This window comes from Colletes latitarsis, chromosome 14, assembly GCF_051014445.1.
Source record: "Colletes latitarsis isolate SP2378_abdomen chromosome 14, iyColLati1, whole genome shotgun sequence".
In the NCBI taxonomy this organism is placed as follows: domain Eukaryota; kingdom Metazoa; phylum Arthropoda; class Insecta; order Hymenoptera; family Colletidae; genus Colletes; species Colletes latitarsis.
In genome coordinates, this window is record NC_135147.1 from 27,316,715 (window position 1) to 27,330,429 (window position 13,715).

The following is a 13,715-nucleotide window of genomic DNA, read 5'->3' on the forward strand; positions in this document are numbered from 1 at the left end:
ATCTAAAACACTATACTAATAAACAACGTGATAATTCCACTATTAATTTTTAGTTTTCGATTGCTTTTATACAACAATGGATAAAAAATTGCGATAGAAATTACCAAGATTTCTATTGTAAATGCTACCCACATAACGTTTGTGTTACTTATCCTTGTATGCTTGCTAACCTTGTACTCCCAAGTATGGAAGAATAGTAATGCAGCAATATTGTATACGTGACATTATTTATAAAATGGAATTCATGTAAAATAATTTTTATTTCGCCTTAACTGTTAATGTTTCTGAAGAGATAAAATCTATACACATTCAATGCATAAAAATATATTGAAATTGATCAATGTACAGGTTTCTAATAGGTATTCCAATGGTTTCTAAAGGAAATAAACCATCTCTAACTGGATACTTTATTTTATCCAGCTTTTTTAACAGAGATTCATCGATATACAGAATGTATACGAGATAAACCTTTTTATCAGTTACAATATGGTTCTTATCGCAACCAATAAAAGTGACTTCAGAGATAAAGAGGATTTAATGGGAAAAGAAACTCATTATGACCTATGAGAACATGGGATTAATAGATAATTTACACAATTAAATAATATAGTTCATGAATTGACTAAACTTACAATAGAATTATTCTGAAGATTAGTGTTAGACATTTTATTATATAATTTTAAATACTGTGCTTTTATATGGAAGATATTACCATAAATATCTTGATTGATCAAATAAATTTTACTTGTTTCCTGATGGAAATTGACAAGCTTTTATACGTTGCAAAATATTTCAATGCTAGTAATAGGCAAGTGGCCATAGAAATAAAAATTCAGTAAATTTAAATCTGATTAATGATTGGGACTCTATAACTTATCCATCTAATAGAAAGTTCATCCAAGAACTCTCAGATTACTCGATTAAAATATGATGGAACGTTGGATGCTAATAATTTGGTAGAATCAGTTCTTCTACCAAAGTTTGCAATTAAGAATTACCAGAGTATAAAAATGGCTGTAACTTGGGAACAAAATTAAATAAGGGGTCATATTTGTATAAACTATTACATTGCTTTTATTTTCTCTGTCATTCTGTTTAAAATAAAAATTTGCCTGACTCTAGAAAGTGCTGCATATTGTGGAACACCCCGTATATTTAACCAAAATTCCAAAGAAATTTGTATTTGTGAATAAAATTTCGAAATATTTCTCGAATAAGGTGCATTAAATCAACTTTCTTTAATTCTACAACGATTCTAACTACTAAAATAACGAAGCGTGACGAAGAAAGAGGTTGGAGAAGCATGTACAGTGAGGGTCGTTTCCATTCTATGCATAGGGGTGGGAAAATAAAACAAGCGCCACCGAGGAGACCACCGACAAATCATTGGCCAGTGTCTCGAGGGGCTGTGAAGATGTTGCTGCGTCCCACAAAGTGCGGAGAATTTCGAGGGTAGTAGTACATTCGACAAACAGGCCTCGCATATTTCGTGTAACCTACATATTAACGAACGTACAACGAAAACACGTCAAGATTTGTTGCGACCATCGTTCTTAAGAAAAAGAAAATACAAACGTCGAACAAAAAGTTAGGGTCAAAGTTATCAGTGGACTATTTATAAATCAATATTTGTAAATCGTGAACGTACGAAGATACGGTTCATACTAACCGCAATGAACATAAAACCTACCCCTCGCCCTCGATATAAATACGTGTTACACGCATCGATGTGACTTTACTCCCGTAACTGACGGTAATGCGATCGTAATCATATGCAACGTATTATTCGATCATTACGTTCAGAATGAGAATGGATTGTTTCGATGTTGTGATTAATCAATTTTAATCTTTGACAAGTTCCTGGCCAATTACCTGTACCGATAAACATTAAATGAATTTTCTAAAATGACAGTAACATGCCAGAACGTCGCGGAACAGAAAAACAGTTCGAAGACACATCGCGTGAATGCACAATGCATCGATAGTAAATAATATGGCGCGGTTTCATCTGCAGTCCGTGACGTCAGAGTCACGAAATGAAGGGGATGTCAGTGATTCGATTTAAGACCCGAACGGGATGCGTGAAATCCTAACGCAACGTGAGTAAAGTTTCTGTTGAAAGATCAGTGAAAGAAAGTGTACGTTACCCGTTGTTACAGCAAACAAAATTGCAGCCTACGTTAAGGAATTACGTTTAGCGGTAATTAATACGTTGAGTAGTTGAGAAATATTTATGACGTTATCGAATGTTTCATAAAGTTTATCGCGTGACGAGTAAATGTTATTCTATTCTAACGATTGAAGGACGAGAGTCATTATTAACCCCATGATTATATAAACACCGCACCAGCATCGATCGTCGAATCGTCCTTTCTAAAATTCGGTTTTATTACAACGGTAGAGACGAACATCCTTGATCGGTATAAAATAGTAAAAACAAGTTTATCGAACTAGAACGAAGAAAGACAAGGATGAGTGTACGATAAATAGAAAAAAGGAAAATGTAGCAGAATTATTATTGCGTCGATGCAAAGCAACTGACGTAACGGTACAAGTTGAAGATGAGCCAAGAAACCTACCCTCGTGAAAAGGGAGATCGCTAAAGGGACAAGAAGAGAAATATACCGAGTCAGCAAATGAGGAGGTTCCCGATTACGAGATAGATATCGAAGGCAAAAAACAGCAGGTTGATGTTAAGTGGGGAGATATTTAAATGGGTCAAACGTATCTTTGCGATGACAGTATCCGTTGTTCGACTTCATGTTCGACGTCTCCGTGAAGAGATCCTCCAACGAATTCGTCGCGAGTATCGTTAAAGCCACAGTAGACGCCGTTGTTCCCGTAAACACCATCGTTCTTTTGCAATGTCGTTGTTCATACGACGGATACGAAACTTGTAGAGTTTCGATTAATCACGGGAGAGTAACGTCGTGGGAAAAGGAGAGGAAATTTCTGAAACATAGTATTTTAAAAAATGACTATATCGTTGCCCCGACGGACGTCCCATATTTAATTCGGTTACATTTCTTCGCCGTTTGTTCAGTTGTAAACTCGAATAATACTGCACGATTCGACTGGCAATGTGATTACGTTAAATTTGGAAATTATCGAAGAAAATAAGAATATTTATTTAAAAGGTACAAGAAAATATTTTCATGGTTTACCAACCTCGTAAGATAACGGAAGCAACAACCACCACGGGGACCACTTGGCTGTACAATATTACCACTCAAGGTAAACTGAACATTATTATTTTATACGTTCTTTTCTCGAAGATTGATTTTCATCTAATATTGTTTTAGTATATAATTAATTTATTGCGGGTATTTTTGCTAGTTCGTCAAAAACTACGAATATATGTGTGTACAAACTTTTTACGCGAAACGAGTAATCTGCGATTCGTACAATATTGAAATAACTTATGACGCGATAGGGTTACCTTCTGCTTTCACTTTGCCTTTCTTCTGGACGGAGAATGACATTCATTCTATTAACATAAGAGAGAGCGTTTGCCCAAAATTACGTTCACTTTCCTGTGAAGATAAAAGTAAGTTTAAAGTTTATAGCTATGTAACTTTTTTAAATACAGGTTGTTCGGCCAACTCTGGGGAAAATTTTAATGGGGGATTCTAGAGGCCAAAATAAGACGAAAATCAAGGATACCAATTTATTGATGGAGGCTTCGTTAAAAAGTTATTAACGTTTAAAGTTTCGCTCGTACTGAATTTTTTTTCTCGAAAATGCGCAAGATTTCGGGGTTATGTCTATTCACCAAAAATGGTTGTAATTGACCCCTGCAACCGAAAATAATTTTTTTAGAACGATTTAAAAAATTTTTTTTTCGCCGAAAAATTTCACACCTTCTCGAATTTTTTTCTAGAAAGTGGGTAGGATTTCGAGGGTATGTGTAATGACCAAAAATGATTGTAATTGACCCCTGCAACCGAAAATAATTTTTCCAGAACGATTTAAAATTTTTGAATTTAATTGTTAATAACTTTTTAACGAAGCCTCCATCAACAAATTAGTATTCTTGATTTTCCTCTTATTTTGGCCTCTGGAATCCCCCATTAAACTATTTCCCAGGGTTGGCGGAACACCCTGTATAATCTCTTGTAATCACACGTTGGTTGCAAGACCAAATTCGTTGAACTTTTTACGAGATCAACATTTTACCCAATATGCTTGACGTAGCGACCGTGTTAAAACGCACGTTAATTCGTCACAAAAGTAAATATTCCAGCGTGACAAATAACGTAGATATTATTACAATTCAATTAATAACGTTGAGATGAAACTTATAAAAATTAATCGTACAAGACTGGACAATTGCCAGCAATATAGCGTCGCTATGAACCCCGCACTGCGGATTGCAATAAATTTATCGCATAAAGAGAACGTTTACGTGCAATAAACGAATAAACAAGTGTAAATTACTCATGGAGGAAAAGAGTACTCTCCGATCGACTGTATAAAAACTAAAATTAAATGTTGGATCGTTTACACTGCCGATTCATAAACTGAATGTAATATTAGATTCAGTTTTATGCATGAAGATATGCTTCAGAAAAAAGAAAAGGTACCATTACAAGAAGCAGTTATAATAGGTGTAAGCGCAATAGAGAAAACGTGTAACGTTTCAGGAGAGATGAGTAGCAGCGGAGGGTTAGGATTCGGCGTCGGCGTTGGTGTCGGTGTCGCCGGTGGTCCAACCCTCGCAGCCGCTCAACAGGGTCAAGGGGTAGCTGCTCTGTTGGTGATGCTCGCTGTCCTCTGCTTCATCTTCGCGTATTGTTGCTGGGGCGCGCCGTTCTGCAGGTCCCTATGCAGACGACATTGCTGTTGTCGGCTAGAGGATCCCGAGCCAGACTCGCGATTCGGTAACAGCGATCAGGCGATGGTAGCAACACCGACGATTATCCTGTTGCCACACGGTAGGATGCTCGTTGTGGATGGTACAATCTTCACGCAGTTCCAACCCGATCCGACTGGTGAGATCGCAAAACTGGATAACTAGCTTTTCAGTGCTTTCATTAGCCAAATGATCGTCGATAGACGCGCGATAGACCAAGTCTGGGTTTCGGGCTTCCTAGCGTGCGCTGTTTAAGACTTTTCACAATGTATGTAGAAACGTAGTGTAGCGTTCGATCGCGACTTTAAACGCGCTGGAAAAAGATGAAAGAAACGTTAAAATTGATGGAATGCTCGGTAATTTTCGTTTAAACTGTGGAAAGTCTACTTAGCTTCGCACGAAGAGAGCACGCGAACAGTCGTAGTCGGATCGAATCGAGTTGGCTGCCTCAGGTGTGTGTTGCATCGTTTGGCCAGGTTTGGATCTGGTGGAACTCGGCGATAGCGTCCTACGCGCGCAGAGGAATCCGCGGAGCATAAATCGCCATCAGCTTCAGAACAGCCAGGGTAGTATACTCGAGATGGACGCAGAAACGCCTAGCAAGGATAGTCTGGGATCCGTGGGGTGTTTCCCACCGCCGACGTACGAAAGTATTTACGGGAAGGAAGAGTCGGACATGCCGCCATCGTATTCGGATATCTTACTGCACAGGTAAACTTATTTTAAAAGTTACATCATTTTGTTTCCGTTTACTGGTGTTTTTGTTATCTTCTAGATTCGCCAATCTGCCCCACGAGATAGACATACACAGTTATTGTCACGACGGTAAAGAGGAGATCGAGATGCAAAGCCTGGATGGTTGTCCGCACATACTAGGGAATCCGATGAACGCGTTGGCGTACCCTTACGCAACAACGGTGGCGAACTTCTCGAGCCAGAGTTTTCCACGGAGGAACGTTTCAAGGAATCCGTCGATCATCAGCAATCCACTCGACAGTTACTACGTAGACAACGAATTAGAATTGTATCGAATGAGCCAGGATCTGATACCGCGAGTGTTCAGCAACGCAAATTTCGAAGCCCTTAGAACTTATCAAGACGGGGCTTTGTTCCACGTAGCGAATGAAAACGAGAGCCAACGGCAGGGCGAACCGCTGTCTGTCAATGGGAATCATTGTACGTTCGACAACTCTGTTCGAAACAACGAAAGAATACATATGAACAGTACCGAGGAAATATCTAGAGACGTAGTTACGGGAAACGAGCTGATGAACATAAGAAATCTTGCTCGAAGCATGTCGAGGATCAGCCAAGAGAGCAGGAACAATACAGAGAATTCGCAGAGAGATAGTCACGAGAACGAAGCTGTTTACGTTCGATTATCTCGTTCTGAAGACCGTAACAACGACCAGTCCCTGCTGAATAGGTGCTCTATCGCGAACGAAATTAACAGGTCAAGAACGCAAGAGGATCAGTCCAGTCTTAGAAATGTACATTTTGAGAATGCTCAAACAACCGACGAATCTAATCGCAACAACGAATCTAATCCAACGGAATATTACCTTAGAAATCGAAACAATGACGATGCTGTTAGTAGATCGCAAAGATTAGAAACTGAGTCTAATTATTCTGACGAAGAGACCAGGAATTTTGGAGCACTTGCGGATATCCGTGAGAGTCGTGTATAACGACAAGTCTAAGGATCTATAAACTACACCAGAGAAATTCTCTTACCATGTGTATGTTGCTAATCGTGCCACATGGTAAAATGTATATTTAAGATAGAAGTATATGTATATTGTCTCTATGTGGCTCTCAGTACTATGGTGCTTACTTTTACTAATCTTTTTAATTATAAATATCGATTGTAGATACAAAAGTAAAGACTAGGCTTTTAATTTTTGTTTAACGATGAAATAAAAATGTAGAAAAATTGAAAATGAATTTAATAAATTGAAAAATTTTTAAAATACTCGTCGGTTTTACGTTACACGAAAATAAAAACATTATATGATAATTATAATGTTTGAAAAAGCCCACCAGAATGTGTACAAACGATTGAACTAATCTAGTTAGCTGTTATCCAAGACAAGCAGGAAGAATCATCAAATATTATATGATTCAAGTTTTAAAAATAATTTTATATGTGACAAGTGTACAATCAATTTAATTATGGCACAATAATTGAGAGGAAACAATGAGATAAATTAGTTCAGTCCGTCCAAGGGTTAATCTATGTGCTAAGTTCGATAAATTTTAAGAGAAGTAACCATCATAAATCAAGTTAAATATTTTGTACACGTTATTAGTAATCCAAGCTAGAAACTATTTATTCTACATTTGCTTTTTATATTATTTTACTGCAAAATGCAATAAACTCTATGTCTGACATATAAGCTTTCTTCAAAATTCTCATTATTTTTATTTATACATGCCCATAAAATCATTAACGCGTTAATTGCCATTGTAAAAAAAATGATAAACAGAAAGTATATATAAATAAGCTGTGTATAGAATAACTGTTGGTTACGTTGTCCTATGTACAGATCACGTATATGGAAGTATGCCCCTAAATTAAATTTAAATTCATTACTCTAAAACAACTGTAACTTAAATACACAAACAAGTATGTCGTATCGTTTCACAACAAAATGTTATGGCACTATTCTTAAACCATGTTCATGTGGCATAAATAAAATACTAATAATGATTAATTTTAAATAAAATCGTGTATGCGTATAAACGTATAATAAATTATGCATTGTACACATTATTATTACCGTTGTTGCGTAGTTCAAAAATATTTCAAATATAAATTATTGATAAAATAAAATATTTAATAAGAATGTACTATTTCGTTCTTCCGTGTTTACACACCATACAAATATTCTAAAAGAGCAAGAACAAATTTCAACAAATCTCAATACAAAGGTAAAGATTGGATTAAAGTACCAAGTACATAAAATGTATTAAAAATGATTTTTAATTACTTTTACTGACACACTCAGTAATAATAACTTTGCGCCATCGCGAGTTCAGATATAATGGTAGCATATTTTCAAATCAATTTTGTACATACAATTTGTTGACGCGTGCACAAACATTCTATATTTTTATAGAACTTAATTATCGCTATCCATATCTTCTGGCGCAGAAGAATCTTCGTTTTCGCTTCTACGATCCCAATCTTTCAACTTTGTTCCCATAACAAAATCATCCCTCAACACGCTCCATACTCCCGTTTCCTTTCAATAAAATCGTTTTTTCTTTATTACCGTTACTTTTTGCAAACTAGAATAACGTTTATTTAAAATCTAATATATTTACCTTTTCCTTATCTTTATCGTTTTCTTGGGATTCGTTTTTAACATTGTTATCTACCCTAATACTTTTACTCCCACCCATAAGAATATCCAAAAATGAATTCTTATCGATATTTTTAAGTACTTGTTCGCGTTTTCTTTCCAATGGACCAGCTTCTGATAATTTTTCACTAATATCCCCTTGTTGTTGTCTTACCGCATTAAACAATTGTACCACGCCTCTGTAAAGAATTCAACTGCTGTTAATCGTTTCGAACAAACAAGTAAAATAATATACTTACTTCGTAGCAATTTTTTGTAATATTCTTTCACGATCTCTGTCTGTTATTCTCGGTTTTATTCTGATACCTAAATTAGTTTTTTTTCTTTCTGTCAATTGTGTAAGCGGTTTTTGTACTTGGTTTTTAATTTCGTCTGACTGTTCTCCTTTAACTTCCGTTTTTATCGTTTCAATTTCAAACGATACATCTTCGCTTTTTTCTTTCTTCGCGTCGCATAACTTTTTTGCTTTGGATAAAACTATCATTTTTTTACGCTTGGGCTTTTTTGTCCACAGAATTTTTTGCATAGCATCTGCCCAGCCTGGATTTCCTTCGGTTTTTTCATCGTTAAATTCATCTTCTTCAAATTCTATTTCTTTAAATCCTTTATCCGCGCTTTCCAATTCCTGTGCTTCGGATTCCATAGTGTCCTCATCACTATCTTGTTCGTTATCATCGCTGTCTTCCCTGATTTCTACTACAATAATATTTTATTGTCAAAACCTCGGTACGTACATTGCATAAAATCAAATAAAACAAATACTCTTTTGTAGAATTTCTTCTAATAACGACTCTTCGGAGATCAAAATATTAAAAAGGTTAAGTAAACAAGGTAAACTTTTCTTACAGAAACATTTATAATACCAAAATAGATTTTTTATTCTAACCTTGGGGTTTCTTCGGCGATTTTCCAATTTTTGCAGTAATGTCTAATGCAATCATGATTATAATTAAAATATGAAAAATATAAATTCTATCAAAGTACACGCACTTTCCGTCTCTTGCTTTCACGTGCTACCTATTTTGATTACGATAATTACCAAAATATACTAATACGTATTTTAATTGCATGAAATACTGACCAAAGATATTCAATCGTATAACAAAATTTTAATAAAGCAACTATTAATGAAATAATTTCTTTAGAAAGCTATTAATTATGAAAAATAACGGGAAATCGTATGCATAATGTGAACTACTCTTTATTAACCATAAATGGTTAGTTTGTTACGATATTACCTTAAAATAAAGTTTATATTTTTGAAAATAATCAACTTTTTATCAAACAATAACTAGATTACAATGCAATATAATAATATAGATATATTTAATGGTAAACAATGGAAGGTGTAAAATAGACAATGAATAAGTATTTTTTTTTTATAAATATTTGCTTCTTTGTATACAATAATTAGAACACCATTTATATACCATGAAAAATATATACATAGGTTGTATAAAATAATGCATAAATGCAGCTTGGAAATAATGTGTACCGTATAAAAAATATACTACTCTAATATAAAATATCCCAGCCAAGTGAACAGTGTGTTTACGTTTAACGATGATAATTAATCAGACGCGTGTAATTTATAACTTCGAATGCAAGCAGAAAAATAAACGTATTAAAAAAATTTATCGAGTCAATGTACTACATTTATATGCAACTTTTTAATAATAGTAATATTGTATAGTACATTATAACAATAATAATGGAGTAAATTATACTATGTATTTTCAACTTTTATTGGTATTGTTCTTCCACGTTCGTTGAAACCCATATCCTGTTCGAAAATTATACTATTCCAAGTTTTCTAATACCAATGAAAAACAGAAAAAATGAACACTTCATGCATGAATAGAAAATTAATGAATTTTGTTTCTCCTCGTACAGCTACGAACTTGATGTGTATTCTTTTGAAAGTTCTAAAACGTGTAGAATAACATCGTCCACAGTCTTCGTTGTTAAGAGAGCTTTTACTGCATCGTCTTCTATAACAACAGTAAACAAAAGTTGAATATTCTTTCTTAATCGTTCGGTAAAATGTAAGTCAGTTTTTGGCGTTAACGGTGTATGACCACATCTTCTGATTACTGCTTCTAAAATATCTTGAATGGGAGCATCAGGCCAACCAAACAGCTAGAGAATATAAGCTAAATTAAAAACACCATTTCATAATATATTATTATTATACTTTATAATAATTTATACCTGAAGGGTTTCATCATCAATTAAGATTTTTAAAAGATCCGAAATAGCTGTTAGTAATTCGTCGGTGGACAGTCTACTGGATTCTCCATTTTTTGTTTTCTCAGCAGCAATTGTAGCGATATAATACATTTGCGTCTGCAAATGTTTTCTTTCCACTTCGTTCATGACATCTTCCAATAATTCACGGTGTTTTGCTTTGATGTGCCTCATTAAACAATCTTGTCGTATGAACACTCTATTGCATTCGACGCACGATTGCGGTGGTTCTCGTCTATGAGTATTCAAATGAGCTTGCAAAGAAGACTTCGTAGAGAAAGCTTTCTCACATTTGTCGCATTTAAATGCTAGAATAAAGAAAATATTTTCAATCAGCGTAACTATTTTCCTTTTATAACTCGTACAATTACTAAAATCATAATATAAAAATTAGAATGTTTATATTGTACGTTTAATTCCTGTATGGAGTAACGAATGTTTGACAAGATCTTCTCTTCTTATGAACCTCTTTTCGCAAGCTTTGCACGTGAATGGAGTTGCTCCTTCGTGGACAAATTTTTTATGGACATTCAAACGAGCTTTCCGATTAAATGCTTTACCGCACACGTCGCAATAAAAGCCATTTTCACCGGTATGGTGAAATATGTGCGCTCTTAATTGAGCTGCCTGGATAAACGATTTGCCACAATACTGGCAAGTGTGTGGCTTTTCACCAGTATGGGTTCTCTGATGACGATTTAAAGTTTCTCTCGCAGCAAACTTCTTTTGGCACTAAAATAATTAAGAATTCGTATGCCATCGTTAAACTAGTAAAATTCTTGCCCAATACAGGACATTCCAGAACTTTTAAAAATATGGTTGTTTTACACGATATTAAATGGTCTTCCAATTAAAAATTTAATGGGTTCAGGAGACCATACATGACCATTTTGTTGCTTTTAATCGATGTTATTGTTAGTAAACATCGCATAAGGGCTAGATATACAAAGGCGAACATTTTCATTAATAATTCACAACTCGAAAACTACGGACTATTGGACATATGTTCATATAACGTTTTTTACTTCTTTTAGTGTGTTGATTCAACCCCCTATGTATTTATATGTATCGTAATAACCATAAAAGAAAACATTTTATTTATAACGGCAGAAACTTACACTACTTTCCCTGTCCATAACGCTTGCTTGTAATAAAATTATACAAAATAATTATTATAAAATTCTATTTAACAAATCGATTTATTTATTAATTTATTCAAATTATATCTCTGATGGAAGAAATTAACTATTTAAAAATCGATACTTACATATTTGCATCCAAATGGCTTTTCTCCCGTATGCACGCGCCTATGCTTCTTTAACGCGAGAGATGATAAAAATGTCTTTGGACATAAGTCACATTGAACCGGCCTTTCTCCCGTGTGTATACGTTCGTGAATTAACAATTGTTGGCTAGTAAGGAATTCCTTAGGGCAATATTTACACGGCTTCTTTTGTCTATCAACGTTTCCCGAATGCGTACGTAAATGTTCACGTAAATTGTCCTTACGCGTAAAAACTTTCTCACAAACCTATGAAGATACGTGTTTAATTAATAGAAACTTAATTTATCATGTTATATGTCGTCTAGATAATCCGTTTAATACAGAAATACTCACTTGACAGTTAAATGTATTAAGAATGTTGCCATGACAACCAGACTGCATTATGTGACGATTCAAATGATAGCTTCGGGAAAAATAAGTATCACAGGGTTCACACCTTAAATTTATTAAATTATACTGTATCATTGATCGTTTTTTCACAACGTTTTCATATGATAAATAAGCGAGATAAATGATACTTTTGTAACATAATTAAATACACTTACTTGTAAATTTTTTGATCAGCATGAGTGGTATAACGATGTTTATTCAGTGATTTCTTATCATTAAATGTTTCTCCACATTCTTTACAAAAACAAGAATGACACTGCCAATGAATTACAACAATGTGTCTTTCTAAAGATGACTTTTTCTTGAACGAAAGTTCACAATTTGAACACTTATATTTACCGCCACTGTGTGCAGTACTTAAATGTTCATTGCAACAATGGCATCGGGTATCAGACACAGGCAAAATTATTGGTTTGTAATCATGATCTTTCTGATGACTCGAACTAGAATCTATGGTTATTATTTTCTGTTTAGGACAACAACAGTAGCTAAATGCATTTAAGAAACAAATTATACATAGGTTTTAACATATACCTTCAGTATTAGGATCAACAGTGGAATCTGAATTGTCATCTTTTTCATCTTCATCCATTTGATAATTCTCTAGATGATTCAGTTGTAAAAGACTAATAGAGTTATCGTCTCTACACACATCTAAATGTTCCCTTAACATCTATTAAAATAATCAATAGTTCCATCAAAAATACATTACCAAATACATTGATTTGTTTTGAATATTTAAAACAACATATAAAATAATATGAAATAAACTAGTTAAAGCCTTACATCTTGAGATTGAAAGACACGATGGCATGTTACACACTCATAATCTGTTACAATTTGTATAATTTGATCACCTTGAGCAATAACTGTAAAAACATAATATATTAAAATCAATTTTGCAAAATCATTTTTCTTTGCATATTATTTAATAAAAAGATATGCCCATTACGTATACCTTTCATATCACTGGATTCTGGTTCAGTGGACATTATAATAGCATCTTGAACATTATGTGGATCTGTAATAATCATATATCAATAAAAGCTATTACCAAAGATGCGTGTACATTGTAACTATGTACGGAAATTACCAAATAAATTTTCTAACGTTGTACTTGTCATTAACACTGTGTCCTCGACTTTCACAATGTCTATAACAAAAATGATACACATTATATGCTGCATAATGACCGATATACAAAGTATAATATTTTCAACAGGAAAGAAACACGTGTACCCATTATTTCCTCCATCGATTCAGTTCCTTGTGATCGAGGACGACGAAAGTTTGTTTTTAGATATTTTGAAAATTACATACACTCGTGGTGATCGTCGTTCACGACCAAGATGTACGTACATACGTAAATTGTAGTATTCTAGTAACGTTTCTATCTGCACTTCGATAATTACGTTTCCAAGAAAAGAAGAATTATTATTTTCAAAGAGGGCAAGAGTGAAGCCAAAGTTTCGGCTAATCCTATGATAATATTACACTACGGATCGAAGCTTCTTTCAATCATTTCTATCTGCCCCTGGAGCAGTGTTACCAGACGGCAGACCGGTACCCAAAGGAA

The 13,715-nt window shown here is 34.3% G+C and overlaps 3 protein-coding genes across 3 annotated transcripts; 1 reads left to right on the forward strand and 2 right to left on the reverse strand.

Annotated features, from left to right (window-relative positions):
- Positions 1–1,385: 1,385 nt before the first annotated feature.
- On the forward strand, positions 1,386–7,636 carry LOC143349929 (uncharacterized). The gene is made up of 4 exons (XM_076781588.1): positions 1,386–3,234; positions 4,644–4,991; positions 5,329–5,563; positions 5,628–7,636. Exons 1-4 carry the CDS (start codon positions 3,156–3,158, stop codon positions 6,538–6,540), a joined length of 1,575 nt encoding a protein of 524 aa, XP_076637703.1. The 5' UTR covers positions 1,386–3,155; the 3' UTR covers positions 6,541–7,636.
- Positions 7,637–7,668: 32 nt separating this feature from the next.
- Positions 7,669–9,420, reverse strand: LOC143349930 (RRP15-like protein). Its single transcript, XM_076781589.1, has 4 exons — positions 9,104–9,420; positions 8,457–8,913; positions 8,180–8,396; positions 7,669–8,097 (listed from the first exon to the last, which is right to left on the reverse strand). The coding sequence occupies exons 1-4, from the start codon at positions 9,156–9,158 to the stop codon at positions 7,975–7,977; spliced, it is 852 nt and encodes a 283-aa protein (XP_076637704.1). The 5' UTR covers positions 9,159–9,420; the 3' UTR covers positions 7,669–7,974.
- A 188-nt stretch (positions 9,421–9,608) lies between these two features.
- Positions 9,609–13,707, reverse strand: LOC143350070 (uncharacterized). Its single transcript, XM_076781864.1, has 11 exons — positions 13,379–13,707; positions 13,233–13,292; positions 13,098–13,160; positions 12,926–13,008; positions 12,674–12,812; positions 12,295–12,589; positions 12,083–12,185; positions 11,732–11,995; positions 10,875–11,196; positions 10,429–10,772; positions 9,609–10,356 (listed from the first exon to the last, which is right to left on the reverse strand). Exons 1-11 carry the CDS (start codon positions 13,392–13,394, stop codon positions 10,111–10,113), a joined length of 1,935 nt encoding a protein of 644 aa, XP_076637979.1. The 5' UTR covers positions 13,395–13,707; the 3' UTR covers positions 9,609–10,110.
- Between the last annotated feature and the right edge of the window lie 8 nt (positions 13,708–13,715).